This window comes from Nanorana parkeri, unplaced genomic scaffold (assembly GCF_000935625.1).
Source record: "Nanorana parkeri isolate BGI_ZX_2015 unplaced genomic scaffold, ASM93562v1 scaffold1142, whole genome shotgun sequence".
Taxonomy (NCBI): domain Eukaryota; kingdom Metazoa; phylum Chordata; class Amphibia; order Anura; family Dicroglossidae; genus Nanorana; species Nanorana parkeri.
In genome coordinates, this window is record NW_017307410.1 from 257,626 (window position 1) to 275,805 (window position 18,180).

Genomic DNA, 18,180 nt, shown 5'->3' on the forward strand with positions numbered 1-18,180 from the left:
TTTTAAAAGTTACTTAAAGACGGGAGCCGGAGACAGGATGAGAGATGTGTACGGATGGTAATCAAGGAGCACCAATGCAGGATGGTGAGAAGAAAATGTAAGGTGATTGCCTCAGATTTGCTCCACCATTTTGGCGCACACCCGAGTATATGCACATGTATCACCACACATTAGCAAACTGGCAGCGCAACTTCTATTTGTCGAAGGAAGCGCCAATTAAGCGGGCCCATAGAAATTCATAAATTTTTTGGCGTGTGCCAGTCTATAAATCAACCCACCACTTTTATGGGGGTAATTTATGGCTCTATTGAGTCTATATTAGTGAGCCTCACACTTGTGAAGAAGCATTTTCTGGGTACTAGGACTGCACATTGCGTACAATGTATACTATACGAAGGCTCAGACTCTAACCGTTCGCCTTTAAGCGACAGCCAATTATATTCCAAGGCACATTTTGCATCTCTTCCCTATGACAAGGTGTCCCTAATTCTCACTTTCCAAAGTTGGCAGCTATGCAGTTTGCTTGCTTGCTTTGTGGGCTTTTCCAGTAGAGCTACAAAAAAATGGCCGCCAGCTTCCTGCTCAGCAATTCACATCAGTGCGTTACCATAGCAATCAATCAGCAGCTGAGCGGCTCGCAGAAAACAGCTGTTGTTGCCTAGTAACAAGAGTTCTCACCGGAGCGAACACTAGGAGTCAAACAAATGCAGAAACAACTCGGCGGCCATTTTATTGTAGCCCGGACCGGACTTGATTTATCAATTATCGTAGGACATGCTAAATAAGCAAGTTACATATTCTAGTATACGAATGAGTATTCCTAATGCATTAATTCTATGAAATACAACATTGGGAATAACCTTATGTAAACTGGACAAACTCCCTTTCTGTAGGATGTGGCCATTTTGTTGTAGCCTGGAGATGGGGTTGTAGTTGTGTGAGAATTGTCCTGGCTGTAAAGAGTGTCCAGTGAGGAGGAGGTAATAATGACTTCTTATTATGATAAAAGGGGGTCCCAGGGCTGTCTGTGGACAGGATTTGGGCGGGGGTCATATGATTGGGGTCAGGCCCTAGAAAATGCACTCGGGCGGGATTGTTTCATTTTAAATTGGGCTCTGTATTTAGAATTATCTTATTGGTCATTCCACAAATATTCTTTCATTTTGTTATTATTAATCTGGACAGCACTTTCCCTTGCCCTTTTTTTAATGTCTTTACTATCACAGCAGGACTCGTGTTTTCCAAACAACGTGGTGCTCGTCGGGGACAGTAATGTGGTAGAAGGTCATTCCGTGTCCTTTGTACTGAAACATTATTAGAACAGAGGGTGGAATCCTTATTATAAAAAAGGAGAGAGTAAGCACCCCCCTTTTTTCCACTCGCCTTCTTAATCATATCCTCCCTTCTGAGCTTCTCCTATAGCTAGTCTATCCCTCTTACCCCCTTACTTTCCCATTCTCCTGAACCCTTCCTCCCATTAGGTTGACTCCTGCCTCCTATCTGACACCCATATCCTATGTTCTGCTGCACAGGAACCTTCTACTCAAGCTCTCTCGCTATAGCGGGAACGCTTGTTGGATGTCGTATATGCATGGCCTTAAAGCTCTTGAGAGGGGGCATTTACGAAGTGTACTTTGTTGACAGGCTGGCTCCCTGACTATAATGCCGTTTGCATTGCATGCCTAGCTACCTGTAACTACTGACTATGTGGCCTGCATTCTTGCCAACTGTCTGGGTCGGATGAGGGAAGAACCTTCTCTGCTCCGTGATATCCCTCTCCAGGAGTACCCCATCCCCTCCCCTATTGTATTTGTTGTTATGCTTATAACTACTTTATAGTATGTATGAATGTTTCCTTTGCTTTGTACTGAAAATCTCTAATAAAATCTGATTGCACCAAAAAAAAAAAGGTGGAACTGTCCCCACGTTGAGTTGGTTCCATCTCTCTCAACGGGTGCGATATATTCTATGTCTGTGCTGTGTTCATATTTTTGGGTCCTGGGAGAGCAAAGACAAAGACGAAAAACACATTGCCTGGACACACATTGCCTGATTGAAGATGGAGACGGAGCGCGGTCACATGACTGAGAGGATATTAAACCTCACCCTGGAGATCATCTACCTGCTGACCGGAGAGGTGAGGAGGATTCTGGCAGGTCACATGACATCACTCTTATCTCTAGTAATAATACACAGACCTGACCGGAGAGGTGAGGAGGATTCTGGCAGGTCACATGACATCACTCTTATCTCTAGTAATAATACACAGACCTGACCGGAGAGGTGAGGAGGATTCTGGCAGGTCACATGACATCACTCTTATCTCTATTCATAAAACACAAAGCTGATTGGAGAGATTAACCTTAATGTAATGGCCATAGCTTCAATGAATATGGAATGTTTAGCCTACTTTGGATGGTGACATAAGTTAGTGTTTTGGCTTTTACTATAGAATTATATCGCTTTCAAGTTATCTGATGGCTTGGTTGCTTCCAACGTAATGAAGATCCAAAACACTGTTATAAAGCCTCCACTTCGCTCCCTGAGAAAGACCAAGAAGGTTGAAGAAGTCACCAGCGAGATCATTGAGCTGCTGACAGAAGAGGTGAGGAGGACTCAGGGAAGTATGGGATGTTATCAGTAATTGACAAGGGATGTGTTTGAAAGGTGACTGTATCATTGTGTGTGTCAGGTTTCCATAGGGTGTCAGGATGTCACTGTTTCACTCTGCACGGAAGAATGGAAGTATCTAGAAGGACACCGGGATCTCTACAAGGACGTCCTGGAGAACCGTCCGCCCCTTACATCACCGGGTAAGAGGAGACTTTCATTTCTTGAGTATTGAGGATCCCCCTAGATACACACATCCTCTGATATAAAGACATAGAAACAATGTATTCAGTCAGTGTGTGTGTTTCCTACAGATGGATCCAGGAACAGAAATACCCCAGAGAGATGTCCCCGTCCTCTGTATTCCCGGGATTCCACACAGGAACATCAGGAGATGCCTCAGACCCATCCTCTGTATTCCCGGGATTCCACACAGGAACATCATGAGATCCCTCAGGCCCGTCCTCTGTATTCCCGGGATTCCACACAGGAACATCAGGAGATCCCTCAGGCCCGTCCTCTGTATTCCCGGGATTCCAAACAGGAATATCATGAGATCCCTCAGGCGGATTCCACACAAGAACATCAGGAGATCCCTCAGGCCCGTCCTCTGTATTCCCGGGATTCCACACAGAAACATCATGAGATCCCTCAGACCTGTCCTCTGTATTCCCGGGATTCCACACAGGAACATCATGAGATCCCTCAGGCCCGTCCTCAGTATTCCCGGGATTTCACACAGGTACATCACAAGGTCGCACAGGATAATCAGGTATATGAAAAACAAAATATTAAATATTACCTATAAATACTGACAAGGAGACCCACTATTGTATAGTGTCACTGTTCCTCATTGGGTTAGGGGATGAAACGTAGGTGCCCCCATCTTTGTGTGTTGTATTGTTCTCTTCATATTACTAGACAGGGGTGTGAGGACACACATTATGCTTAATACATGAGTTCCTCATTGGATCTTGTATAGACTTGTGTTTTTCCTTATTTTCAGTATCCTACTTTGTGATCATTATTGAGGCAACACTGATTTTATGTTCAATAGTACTATATGTGAAGAATTTAGTTTTGTTCTTATGTAGGTTACATTGAAGGTAAACCAGATCGATTGTAAAACAGAAGTTAAAGAGGAAGCAGAAGAGACCTATTTGAGGGATGAAGAGCCGTGTAAGGAGGAGGAAATCCCTCCAGAGATCAGCACAGGTGAGGAATAAACACTAAATCCAGAAAAGAGTCCCAGATTATCCTTGTTCAGTCACTACAACAATCTCTTCTTCTCCCCTCCCCCTCCTCTGTCAGTAGACAGTAATGGGGGGGACGGAATGTGTCTAGTGAGGGGAGTCAGGAGACATCAGCCTCTATTAGACTCCGGCTCTCCTCCTCACATCATGTCATTGTGTGTTACCAGCCAAGAGACGTGACCAATCTCCCCCCACACACACTCTCTGGGGTCTCATACATCTCAGTACAGGGGGCTTCAATCTCTTCTTCTCCCCCCTCCTCTGTCAGTAGACAGTAATGGGGGGACGGAATGTGTCTAGTGGGGGGAGTCAGGAGCCATCAGCCTCTATTAGACTCCGGCTCTCCTCCTCACATCATGTCATTGTGTGTTACCAGCCAAGAGACGTGACCAGTCTCCCCCCCCACACACACACTCTCTGGGGTCTCTCATACATCTCAGGGGGCTTCACTCTCATCTTTATTCCCAGACCCCGGAGAGGCCAGACACACTTAGAAATTTTAAAAAATCCTGTTTTTATAAAATTATTCATTAGGGGACACTGGGTTAATTCGGAGACAAGTAGGAAAATGGAGTCCAAGAGAGGGATGGGGAACACCGTACACGAAATGCTCATAAGACCTCCAACTGAACTGTGTACAACTGGGATAGCTTGCAGCTCAAAGAGCTGCCTGAAGGACATCAGGCCTGAAGCTGGCATCAAAAGAGCCCCGAAATCGACCTGGTAGAACTCGGCGAATGTGTGAACTGAGGACCAGTTGACAGCCCTGCAAATCTGAGAAACAGGCACCTTATGCTGAAAGGCCCAAGAGGTACTCGATGACCTTTATGGAGTGCGCCTTGACTGGAAAATCTTGTCCTCAAGTCTATAGGCTTGAATGATGAGCTGCCCAAGCCACCTATCAATAGTGGAATGAGAGGCTGGTTGTCCCTTACTGGGACCCTCGTGAATGATTAAAAAAAAGGAGTCAATGCATCGGAAGGAAGCCATAGCTGAGATATAAATTCGAACAGCTCACTCCAAATCCAACCAATGGAGGGATATCTACTTGGACAACTAGGAAGGCTACCATGTAAGAATCGGCAAATAAATCTCTCTGATAGGTTCAAAAGGCGGTTTTTGGAGGGCCAGCAGATACAGGTTGAGGTCCCACGGAGTCACAGGTGGAACTGCGTGAACAACACCTTATACAAAGACTTTTACCAGGGAATGAGAGTGGTCTTTGGAAAAGAACTTTGGGAGCCGAGATCTGGCCTTTGATGGTACTCAAACCAAATGCTGATCCAGACTGGAGAAAGGCCTGTATGCATTCCACTGAGTACCTCCTGGGATAGAATTTCCTAGCCTCGCACCATGCAAAGTACACCTTCCATATGTGATGAGAGACCTTGCAAGAGCTGCGTTTCCTAGGCTTCAGGAGTGGAGAAATAAAAGAATGAGATAGGCTCCTATCTTTGTGGGCCTTGGCTTCAACAGCCATGCTGATAAAGCAAGCAACTGTGAACCAGGGTGGTCAACTGGTCCTTGAGAGATCTGGGAGAGCTCATAAGGAGCCTGCCCAGAGTCTAATGAGCTTTGAATGCCACATCTGTCTGGGCCACTTTGGTATCTCTGGGATGTCCTTTGTTTCGATTCTGCCAAGCAGAAGAGGAAGGAGCTTTAGAGGTGGAAAGGCATAGGTCCAGTTAATGCCACTATGGCATCCACTGCTTTTGCTAGAAGGTCCCTGAACCTGGAGACAAACCTGTTCAGTTTGTTGTTGAATCTGGAAGCCAGGAGCTCCACGTCGGGCCCTTTGCAGCAGAGGTCGTGAAACACCTCCGGTTGAGGAGACCATTCCCTGGAGTCCAGACAATAATGACTGAGAAAGTCCACCTGCCAATTTTGCATTCCTGAGTAGTAAGGTTCTGACCAAGCCAGAACCTGGCCAGCATCTCTGTAAGCTGGAAGACTTTAGTTTTTTTTCCTGATGGCTGATGTACACCACCACTGTGGCATTGTCTGACTCAATCCAGGTCGGGTGATCCTGCAACCGAGAGGTCCAGCGCTAAAAGACTAACTGAACCGATCGGTACATTGATTAAAAGATAAGGTTCCTATGACAACCAATACCCCTGCACTGAAAGGGTGTCCTGGACTCCTTTGTCAGCTTGGCGTCCATCATGAAAGTCTCCCAGACCGTCGAAAGAAAGGATTTCTCTGAGGACAGGCTGATCTAGAAAACTACAAGAAGAAGCTCTCTAGCTCTGCAGTGAGAAAAGAAGCTTGATTGAAGAGAAAGGTCAGCGAGAGAAGATCTCAACTTTTCTAAGGCACCAGCATAAAACTGGACCATGATGGGGGTGGGAGGGGTTATATCTGGCTGACGAAGGCCTCATTCACTCGAGGCATCAAGGGCCAGCCACTAATTTGTGCAGCAAGAATCTAAAGAAGTATCTGGGGAAGCAGCTTTCGTCCAGGGGAGATCATCTAACTGGGGGTAGTCGCTCCATGTGCGTCCGAACATGGGCGGACAACTGCGTGCACATTAGCCTGGCCTTGTTTTGTACAGGCTGAGTGTCCACAGCTGTACGGAACGACCTGCCATTCCTGCTGCAACAATCCGTGACCAGGCCTTTGAGCCTCTTGTGAATGCGGCCTAAGAGCTTTACTGGCCATTGTCCAATCTCCTGTAGGCAGCAGTATAGCCCTCTCATCTAAGAATGAACCCTGTGCCCCGTAATGAACAATAAGGAAATACTCTTGAGGATCTTTATGGTATTTTGCAAATATATATTTTCCCTCTGATTTTTTATTTACTCTAGATGGACGATACAGAAGGTATAATGAGGAAGAACATGTCACAAGCAGCTCTTCAGAAAAAAAGCCCGGAACCCCAAATGTCCATCCAGCACCTCCCAGTGCAGATCGGTCAAATGATTCCTCCACACACGGGGGGAATGTTGCTGAGCGCTCACCTCCCATCACCCATCACCCAATGGCGGAAGCCTTCCCGTGTGCGAATGATGCATGTTCTACCCAGAAAATGCAACTTGATTCACATCATAAGAGTCCCTCGACGGAGAAGCCATATTCATGTCCCGAATGTGGGAAATGTTTTGCCTGGAAATCATCTCTCATCACGCATGAAAAACTTCACAAAGGAGAGAAGCCGTTTGTCTGCTCCGAGTGTGGGAAGTGTTACCCTTGGAAGGCTTTCCTCCTCAAGCACCAGAGGACTCACGCTGCCGAGAAACCCTTCCTGTGTTCCGAGTGTGGGAAGCGTTTCTCTGAAATATTTCTCCTCCTGAGACACCAAAAAACCCACACGGGCGACAAGCCATTTTCCTGTTCTGAATGCGGCAAATGTTTTGCCCAGAAGTCGGATTCTGAGCGGCATCTGAGAACCCACACGGGGGAGAGGCCGTATTTATGCTCCGAATGCAATAAGAGTTTTCCTCAGAAGGAGCAGCTCATTACCCACCAGAGAATTCACACGGGAGTGATGCCCTATTTGTGTACCGAGTGCGGCAAATGTTTTTCACTGAGAGCCCGTCTCGTCATACACCAGCGAACTCACACCGGCGAGAATCCATATTCATGTTCAATGTGTGGGAAAGGTTTTAAAACCAAGTCGAATCTGGCTAGACATGAGAAAGTTCATACTGGCGATCGTCCATATTTATGTTCTGAGTGTGGTAAGGGCTTTACCGACAAATCCGATCTGAGTAGACATGAGCGAGTCCACACAGGCGCTCAGCCGTATTCCTGTTCTGAATGTGGAAAACGGTTCTTGTATAGGTCTACCCTGGTGTCACATGTCAATAGCCACAAGATTCAAAAGGCTCCTGCGTTAGAAGGTGACGGCTAAGAAAGGGTATGCACACCGAGATGTGTTTTGTTGACATGCCTGTCCTCCCGTAGACCAACCTACTGACTTCTGACTTTGAATCAACTGAACTGTTTAGCTAAGAAAAATGTTGCAAATTTTGGTAAATAGAGCCACATGATGGGCCGAACAGTCTTAGAGCATTTTGTTTTTGTAACCCAATGGTCACACCCTATACTCATGCATGTTTACTTTTCCTGGCAGCACCCTTCATGTGTATTTTGCACTCGTGTGATTTTTACAGTGGAGAAAGTTATTTGTTTTTATGCAGCGAACTTTCCTAGGTTTGACACAAATTTTCCAAGCACTGGTCGAGTATTTGGGTATGACCCCTTTAACGTCTCCCATTAGTTCCACCAATGTTGAACTCACTGTACATACACAATGACAGAAGACCTGGTTGTTATAGTGCCCTTTAGAAGAACAGTAATAACCAACCATGGCACCCCAAGCAGGCTAGGAGACCCAAGGAGTGTTCAAGCCGCTCTAAAATTGACTATCTACGCTAGCAAGAACCTAAAGAAGCCTGATCATACTTTTCCACCCTCGTGTCCTCCAGAGCTCATAATCCAATACACTACTACCAATACAATTCAGCTTCCATGTCCTTCTTCACCTCCAAGCTCCAGCAACTCATCAAAAGGATTTGACAGCTTGTAATATGCAACATCACTCGCCATATAAAATCTGAAAGTATAGTGAGCGGTTATGGTAATGTGGACTTGAAGTAACCCAGAAGCTCTCCCCTAAACCAGCGTAAAGCCTTGGTAAAATGGAAGATATCTGCAAGTCTCATCACCAATCCAAAAGGTAAAAGGTTCATTCCTTGGTTTGGAACAGGGGTAGCCAAACTCCGGCCCTCCAGCTGTGTCGGAACTACAAATCCCATGAGGCATTGCAATATTCTCACAGCCACAGACATGACTCCCGGAGAGAGATGCATCCGGGAGGTCCGGAGTTTGCCCACTCCTGCTTTAGAAAGATCTTCCTTGTAGAAGGAGCAGGCCATGTCAGAGGCCCGATCTCTCATATGTTGAGGAGTGTCCTGTTCCAAATATAATGAAGACAAGGGACGTAAAAGCGGGTCGGGACCAACACACAGACGTTCCAACGGGGTGAGAGCTCTATCCCGAGGGCATGTGCATGGTATCAAGGTACAAAAGTCCAGCAACCGGAAATATTGCAGCCGTCGTCCCGTTTGGGGAATTTGTAGTTTCACCACAGTGGGAGGGCCGGAGTTTGGCTGTCCCTGGTTTAGAATAATGGCTGAAGCCATACGAATGAGTACAACGTGTTCCGATGCACTGTGTTTGTTTTTGGACCTCCTTCCCCTCATGTTTTGGACTACAACAAAATGGCCGCCACTTCTTGAGGAAAGCTGTTGGCACGTAGATCATTAGAATTTGTTGCTTCCTGCAATACTTTGAGTGGTTGTGACTAGTTGATTAAAGCTCTGCTTTTATCACGAAGCAAATCTTAATATCGGTACCATAAGAAAATGGCCGACCACACTTTATCATTTTATTCCATTTGTCAGAGAACCTGACCCGTGATGTTTTTCCTCCATTATGGCGAAATGTATTCAAGACCTTTTTGGTTATTGTCTACGGAGAGAATTGAATCATCAGTGTCAACCCCTAAAGGAAGTTACAGTCTAATATTCATAGCACAGTCCCGCATACATGACTACGCGTCGGTTACAAGCCAACAGATCTTCCAGCATGTTTTAGGTTTGTGGGAGCAAACCACGCCAGCATGGCTAATACATATGGACTTCTTGGTGGGATTCGAGTCCAGGACCTCAGTGCCGCTTGGCAAGTGTTCACCACTGTGCTGCCTCATACTCAGAGCACCGTAGTGCTATAGTGGAATTATTTGGGATTGTCATTATTATACTCCGTAGTCTTGGACTTTAGGTGCTGCATAAAAACATTTCTTGCTATGGGCAAAGTCCAGATTTATTGCGCTGTGTGACCTGCATGCTGCAAGTGGAGAGTATTGGAAACAATTATATATTAGTATATTACCTGTACTGTATGTGCTCTAGGTTAGTAAGCAAGAGACGTCGATCCACGTAGATGGTATGTGATGTATTCTGTATATAAAACACACATCAGACCTTCTTTGGGTGTTTGTGTACCGTTTAGCTTGCCTTCTAGTCATGTTTTTTCCAGGGCTAAACATGAATAAAGTCGGTTTGTTAGAAAATAGCCCCTTTGATCCTTTTTTATATCATCTACCATTTTAGATTTGAGTTATTCAGCTTTGAAGCTAGCGCATGCAACCATAAAGTCTATAAATCGAGATATACCCTGTTTCCCCGAAAATAAGACCTAGTACTATTTTTGGGAATTGCTAAAATATAAGATCTACCCCAAAAATAAGACCTAGTTGTGACCATTCCCAGGGCTGGTGGTGGCATGAGGGGGAACCTGAAGAGCCGCGGGAGAGAATCAGCGGTGCCAAACCGATGCCTCCTCTATATCGCCGCCTCCTGTCACAGGCGGATTGATACCAAATGCACTCCGCCTGTGAGGAATCGATAGTGAAAGCGCGCTTCGCTCATTCTGGCCAGCGGTTGGTTAGCAAATTGCTCTTGGAAAGGTACGGCACCCCTGATTGCCCTGATCATCATATTTTTCTACATGAATAAGTGCAGATTGTTGTACATTAAAAAAAAATGAAATGAGACACGGTACATGACATGCGTGGTCTCAGGGGGGCTGTATAATAATAATAATATATTCAGCATTGCTGTATGATAATACAACAATGTCGAATGGCAACCGGCTATAGAGGACTACGAATCCCAGGAATACAATATACAGCAATGCCGAATGGCAATCGGTCTCAGGAGGGCTGTGATGTGTGGGGGTCTCGGGAGGGATGTGTGGGGGTCTCAGGAGGGATGTGTGGGGGTCTCAGGAGGGCTGTGGGGGGGTTTCAAGAGCAATGTAGGGGTCCCAGGTGGGCTGTGGAGGGTCTGCAGGAGGCCCAGTATCAACACTGATACTGGTATTGGTCCATCCCTAATACAGGGAAGTAAAAGGCTAATGCCAGGTCACGTACTTACACTGCTTCCCTTTAAAAAATGTGATTTTTGTACATACCGTGTTTTCCCGAAAGTAAGACCTACACTGAAAATAAGACCTAGCGCTATCTTTGGGGATTTGTGTAATATAAGACCTACCCCGAAAATAAGACCTAGTTCGGTGGAAGGTCTTATATTACAGACATCCCTGAAGATAGCGCTAGATTTTACCTTCGGGGTAGCTGCACATGTAATTAAATTTTACATGTGAAGACCGTCCGCAGCTCCCTCCCGCCCCCTCACCCACCTGTCTGTTGCTCTCTGGATGGCATCAGAGCAGAGAGGCAGCTCCCTCCCCCCTGCCAGACACGCCCCTCCCGCACGCATGGCCGCCCCCTCGCCCGCCCACCTGTCTGTTTCTACCTGGATTGCATCAGAGCGGAGAGGCAGCTCCCTCCCGCCCCCCTGCCAGGCACGCCCGCACGCATGCCCGCCCACCTGTTTGTGACTCCCTGGACGGCAGAGCGGACAGCTGCAGCCAGGTAAGACATCCCCCGAAAATAAGACCTAGTGTCTTTTTTCGTGAAAAAAATAAAATAAGACACGGTCTTATTTTCGGGGAAACACGGTACCATAAAGTTAATTTCTTGGGAGTTTATTGAGAGACATAGGAATTCAGAAACAGTCAGATTATACTGCCACCCACAGGAGTTTTGGACACTGGCTAGCAGAAAGATTGTAAGCCAGACCCCAGCATAACCCCTCCTCTACCCAGCATGTCTCAGTTTTGTGGCAAAGCAGTACTAACGGCATCAACAAAAACATAAGGAATGGAATCTAGGTCCCTCAATCGACCCCAAGAAAAGGATTTTACTGTGAGTATAAAAATTCCATTTTCTTTTTCATTCATTGAGGGGCACTGGAATTCATATAAAGATGGGGCATCCAAAAACAATTCAACCGAGAGGTGGGCAAAATAGCAAAAACCACTAACAGGCCTGACTTTGAATGGATGAGGTGGGGCCCCCTTACCAGATAGAGAAACCTGCCAACATGACCACACGGAGAATCAACCTGATGCTTCATACCAGGATGGAGAAGGTCACAGCCAGAGGGGGAAGGGAACACCGAATTTGAGCCAGCTAGAAGCTGATCAATCAGAAGCAACCGAAAACAAATTCCCAGACGGAATAAAGAACCCACGACCTGATGCGATCAATAGAAAAAATTATGGAGACAACCCAGAGAAGAAACAGGTCCCGAGAGGGAACTTATTGCAAAAAGATACGTACAGGCAAGGAAGACCAGCTGATTGAAAGGGACAGAGGCATTACACCCCTAACCCTCAGGATCAAGGGGATATAAAATCCGTGACAAAGGTGGTTACGTAGCCAGACAATCAGTCTTACTAAGTGAGGCACAGCATAGAATGTACAGTATTAGTACAACCCAATAGCCCACAAGGGGCGAGAAGTAACTCCTGAGACCACTAGCGTGGTCAACATGATAGAAGGGACAAAAGAGGGACCCCCACAAAGGTAGGCAGGAATTAGGGGTTAGTCCTCAGCCCAAGACTGATAGGATGGGAGCCACCAGAAGACACTGAGGATAAAACTAAAACATCTTCTCTGACACCCTGCGTGATTGTTGGGGCCTGCAAAAGAATGTTATGGAGCCTGGCTAACCTAACAGTAAAGCATCAATAGCCATGGAACAAGGAACGGGAATCTCAGCAGAAAAATATCCAGAGGGGTACAGTGCCGTCCAGTGATGATCTCTGCCCAAGTAGTAACTGAGGTGCCCTCAGATGCGCAAAACTCTCCTCTCCTTTCTATTCAGTCATTAGTCTCAGGGATGGAGGTACTCCAGCAAGGCTGAAGATTTAGGGCAGGGACTATGTGGGTCTATAGAGACAGGTCCATAGACCTGTCCAGAACGCAGGCCTGTGACAACACAGAAGAGGGCTTAATGGGTTCAAGAAAAAATAGGAGAGGGGGAGCCCGGCCACTCTGATGGAGAAGGGAGAGGTTCTTGCACTGCCCTACACCCCCTCAATAAAGAAGGGGTGAACTTCCTGACAAGGAAGATAAGTCTACAAGGGGAGTGGACCTTTTTAGCTAGGGCTCAGAGAGCACCACCTCACAAATTGGTGATAGGTAGCTGCCAGAGCTAGAACTCGGCAAAGCCTGATCCAGCCAGAACTTGCAGAAGTTACGCCTTTTCAAGAAGATGCTCACAGGTGCTTTCATGCCTTAAAGACACCAGGGGGAAGGGATTACCCTGTGGACTTCTGCCCCGAATGCTTAGGAGGCAAATTAACCAAGGTCCTGCATTTAGCCCCCACTTGTAGAAGGAAGTGGGGGTGCACCTCATGTAGAAGACTGTTGGAAGGGGTTGTGGACCATGAGCTTAGGTGCTTGTAAGAAGCCATCACAACAGAAGCATAAGGCTCCAGACATTTGCTCCACACATTCCCAGAAATGGGGATCTACGCCGATGGAGAAGAGTTCCCTTTGAATGGCGCCCAATGGCTCATATAGTAAGCTAGCTCCTGGTGCTTTATCTCAAAGAGCCTTCTTCAATGATAGGGTTATGCTCTGGGGATATGCCATGGCTCTGGACCTGGAAGGCGCTCTGTGGCTTTTAGCAGTAAAATTAGGTTTGGAAAGCACCACAATGCAGAGCTCAGTGTTCAACGGTCACATTTTATACACCAGCCGGGTCCGGGGTAAAGCACTCCAAAGGCAAGCTGAGCAGAGTCTCAAATATTTCACTCTGCCCTCCTATCTCTTCCCTTCCTTATCGCTCTCCTCCTCATCTCTTCCTCCTTCTCACACCCCTCCCCCTCTTATCTCTTCCACCTTCTCACTCTACTCCTCATCTATTCTTCCTTCATCTCTTATTTCTTCTTGCTCTCCCCCTCATCGCTACCTCCTTCATCTCATTCTCCCCCTTATCTCTACTTCCTTCTCACTCTACCCTTCATCTCTTCCTTCTCATTCTCCCCCTCATCTCTACCTCCGTCTCACTCTACCCTTCATCTCTTCCTTCTTCTCATTCACCCCTCATCTCTTCCTTCTAATTCTTCCCCTCATCTCTACTTCCCTTTCACTCTACCCTTCATCTCTTCCTTCTTCTCAATCCCCCCCTCATCTCTACCTCCTTCTCACTCTACCCTTCATCTCTTCCTTCTCATTCTCCCCCTCATCTCTACCTCCTCACTCTACCCTTTATCTCTTCCTCAACAACTCTTTCAACTCCCCTTTTTTATGCAAGAAAAACTACAGTATTGCACTGGACGTCCACTGAGGTACTACACATAAGCACACGGAAGAGGCTGGGTGATAAGGTCCCCCACCTCTACGGAATAACTTATAAAGCCGGAGACTGTCCTACTAAATTTGAAAAATTTGGGGAACTTGGGTGTTATGTCCACACTTTAGTTGACACCAGCCCTCTACTCAATACTTTTACTGTGAATACTCAACCCCTGATGGATCTGCATAAACCTGATGCACCTGAGTTTGTGGATCAGGGCAAAGAAGAAAAATGACACTGACAATGCTGAAATTTAATACATTTTTATTGGCGATACTGCGTAAAATTTTTAGTTGATCGTAGTTTATATTTATGTTTTTTTTCTTTATAATAAAAATATGAATCATGTACTTGGCAGCCATACTTTTCCAGGTTTATTGCTGTTCTACCTACAGCGCCTTATCTTGACCTGTATTTGTGTATTTCCATTAAGTTGATTAAATTTACTATAAAAATGGGGCGGAGCCTGGTTAATCACAAGCCAAGCTGCCTCCAACCAATACGTCAGAGCGGGCACAACGCACGATGAAGAAAAGGCTGTGCTTGCTGGGTATTGAATACATCGGGGGAGGGGGGGAGAGACAACAAAGAATAGGTAAAGATGTTTCCTTATTTGTATCCAGAAAGGAATTCACAAAACACATAATTTATCACCACAAGAGTTCTACAAGTTTATGTAAAAAAATTCAGAATTTAAATCCAAAGATTATGCTGCGTGGCAGCTGTCCAAGTTCTCAAGTAGCAGGCCTTTAATCTTCCAATATTTATTATACGTCATCAGGTTCCATTTACTTTTAGTATGTAGATGGTACAAGAAGTTTCCTTAGCGGCACTGGAAATGTAAAAATCTGAATCTCGCAGGACCTGGGGGTTCTATAGAAGGAGACTTGGGCCTGTACCCTAATTCAGCCACAGCAACATTTTGTCACCTGTGAGAATTCCGATGTGTGCCAAGAGAGGATTTCTGTGAAAACCGCTTTCCACATTCCGAACATGAATACGGTTTGACTCCGGTATGGATTCGAGTATGAGTAGCCAGGTTTGATTTCTTGGCAAAACTTTTCCCACAATCGGAACAGGAATACGGGAGATTTCCTGTGTGAATGATCTGATGCGTGGCAAGGTTCGCCCTGTCGGTAAAGCATTTCCCACATTCTGAACAAGAATAGGGCTTCTCCCCCGTGTGCACTCTTTCATGTGTGATGAGAGACGATTTCCGGGAAAAGGATTTCCCGCATTCCGAACATAAATACGGCTTCTCCCCTGTGTGAACTCTTTTGTGTATGATGAGAGAGGATTTCCAGGAAAAGCATTCACCACATTCAGAACAAGAAAACTGCTTCTCACCTGTGTGAGTAGCCTGATGTCTAGCCAGATACGACTTTTCTGAAAAACTTTTCCCGCACTCAGGACATGAATAAAGCTTTTCCCCAGTGTGAACTTTTTCATGTTTGATGAGACAAGATTTCCGAAAAAAACACTTCCCGCATTCCGAACATGAATATGGCTTCTCCCCAGTGTGAACTCTCCTGTGGGCAAGAAGAGACGACTTCTGAAGAAAACTTTTTCCACACTCTATACACGTGAATGCCATTTGCCCTGTGTGAGCCTTCTTGTGTCTTAAAAGAGACGATTTCCGGGAAAACCCTTCACCGCATTCAGGACAGGAAAATGGTTTCTCCCTGGTGTGAATGGTCTGGTGCGTAACAAGGTGTGACCTTTCAGCAAAGGACTTCCCGCAGTCTGAACACGAATAAGGCTTCTCTCCAGTGTGATTTCTCTGATGCGAGTTAAGATGGGATCTTTGGGAAAAACATTTCCCGCATTCTGAACACGAATATGGCTTCACTCCCGTGTGACGTCGAGTGTGAGCAACAAGATTCGATTTGCTGGTAAAACATTTCCCACACTCAAAACAGGAATACTGGCGGTCGCCAGTGTGAATTATTTGATGTGCGGACAGATTTGATCTTTCCGTAAAACATTTGCCACATTCCGAACATGAATGCGGCTTCTCCCCTGTGTGCACTTTTTCATGTCTTGTTAGGGACGATTTCCGGGAAAAACACTCATTGCATTCGGGACAGGAAAATGGCTTAAGCCCCGTGTGAGTGGTCTGGTGGATCGTAAGGTGGTACCTTTCAACAAAACACTTTCCGCATTCCGAACACGAATATGGCTTCTCCCCCGTGTGAGTCATGTGATGTGAGATGAGCCGTCCTCTCTGGGTAAAGCTTTTCCCGCACTCCGAACAGGTAAACGGCTTCTCTCCTGTGTGAGTCCTGTGGTGCATAATCAGTAAGTATTTGGATGAGAATGACTTCCCGCAGTCGGAGCATGAATACGGCTTGAGGCCTGTGTGAGTTCCTTGATGTAAAATAAGATTGGCTCTCTGTCTAAAACACATCCCGCATTCAGGACACGTATGCGGCTTCTCCCCTTTGTGAATCTTTTCGTGGGTAATGAGATTCGACTTCTGGGAAAATAATTTCCCGCATTCCAAACACGAATACGGCTTCTCTCCGGTGTGAGTCCTCTGGTGTTCAATAAGCCTGGCCCTACAGCTGAAACATTTCCCGCATTCCGAACACGAAAATGGCTTCTCGGCCGAGTGGGTCAGCTGGTGTCTTAACAACCGTTGCTGCTGAGAAAAAGATTTGCCGCATTCGAAACATGAATACGGCTCCCCCTCTTCGCGAGTTATCTGATGTGAGGAGAGGTCTGACTTCGGGGGAAAACCTTCGCCACACGCAGGAGGCGGGGTCGTTTCTTCCGTTTTACAACTATCATGGGTGACGTGGGCGGAGAGATCTGCAAAATGTCCCCCGTGTGATCCGGGAGACGTCCCCCGTCCTCCCGTATTGCGAGGAACCGGATGCAGAGTGGAGGAAGCCATGTTTTCTTCTGAAGAGTTGGACGTGATGTCCTCCTCCATTTCCCCATTTGAAGAGATGGGAAGATATTTGGCGGGATCATCTCTGTTGTGTTGTCCAGCTGGAGAGGGAAACAAAACATTAACAGGGTATAAGAACATCCAAGACTGCCAATCACCAATCCCTATTATATCCCTAAAAGTAGGGATGTCCCGATACCACTTTTTTATGTACTTGCCGATACCAACTACCGATACTTTTTCTTAAAGGGACAGGTGACTTTTTTTTCTAAAACAACACAAACTGATGATTTTAGGGCAGTTTCTCACCAGGGCTAAATACGGATGTCCCAGGAACGGAACACATGTCCCCAAAGCCGAACACATGTCGTCACAGCAGAACACATGTCCGTAAGGCAGGATAGTATTCTGCTTTGGGGACATGTATTCTGCTTTTGGAACATATGTTCTGCGAATACATGTCCCCAAAGCAGAATTCCTCTCACCAGGCTGCGTGTCGATCTCACCCGGGCGATGTGGACATCTGCAGTGGCTCTGCGGGCACTTCACCTCACTGGCAATGTCGGGACCCGACCTCCCCCACGTCCAGTCCAGCCGACTCTCTGCGCTGCTGGGCTCTGCTTTGTCCATCTCCCCGTCATTGTGTGGCAGAAACCCCAGCTTCTAGCCCCGGGGGAGATAGTTCTGTCCCCGGGGCTGTCCATGGCTGTGCCTGTGCCGGGAAGGAGGAGATATAGAACCGGACAGGCACTGCCATGGACAGCTATCTGCAGGTCCCTAGCAGGCTGCCGAGGTCCCCACAAGCGCGGGAGCTCGGGCAGCTGCTATTTGAAGATTTAAAGGGCCGGCATCAGCCTTAAGAATCGGGGCATTTTCACAAGTACAAGTACTCGTGAAAATGCATAGTATCGGGACATCCCCATTTAAAAGGAATCTATTGGTTGGTGTTCTCCTTATGATGTCCATGTCTGGGATGTTTTTTGACGTGGGATATGTTCTGGACTTATGGCCAACACCTTGACTACATAATGTCCATAACAAATTCATTTTTATATTGGTGGATCGGCCTTAAAGTGGAATAATGGCTACAACTTTTTGATTTTTAGATAGAGTGGGAAGGACATAGAACATCGGTACTTACTTCCTGCTTCTATGACACGTAGGGTTGAAATTGCCATCGTAGGAAATCTCAGTGATTGGATCTATG

At 46.4% G+C, this 18,180-nt stretch overlaps 1 protein-coding gene across 1 annotated transcript in view; it reads right to left on the minus strand.

Annotated features, from left to right (window-relative positions):
* The window catches only part of LOC108796637 (zinc finger protein 208-like), a 154,972-nt gene that overhangs the window by 71,702 nt on the left and 65,090 nt on the right, over nt 1-18,180 (minus strand). The window contains exon 3 of the mRNA XM_018568136.1: nt 15,010-16,769. Coding sequence (XP_018423638.1) covers nt 15,010-16,769 — 1,760 coding nt within the window. The remainder of the gene's footprint in view (nt 1-15,009; nt 16,770-18,180) is intronic.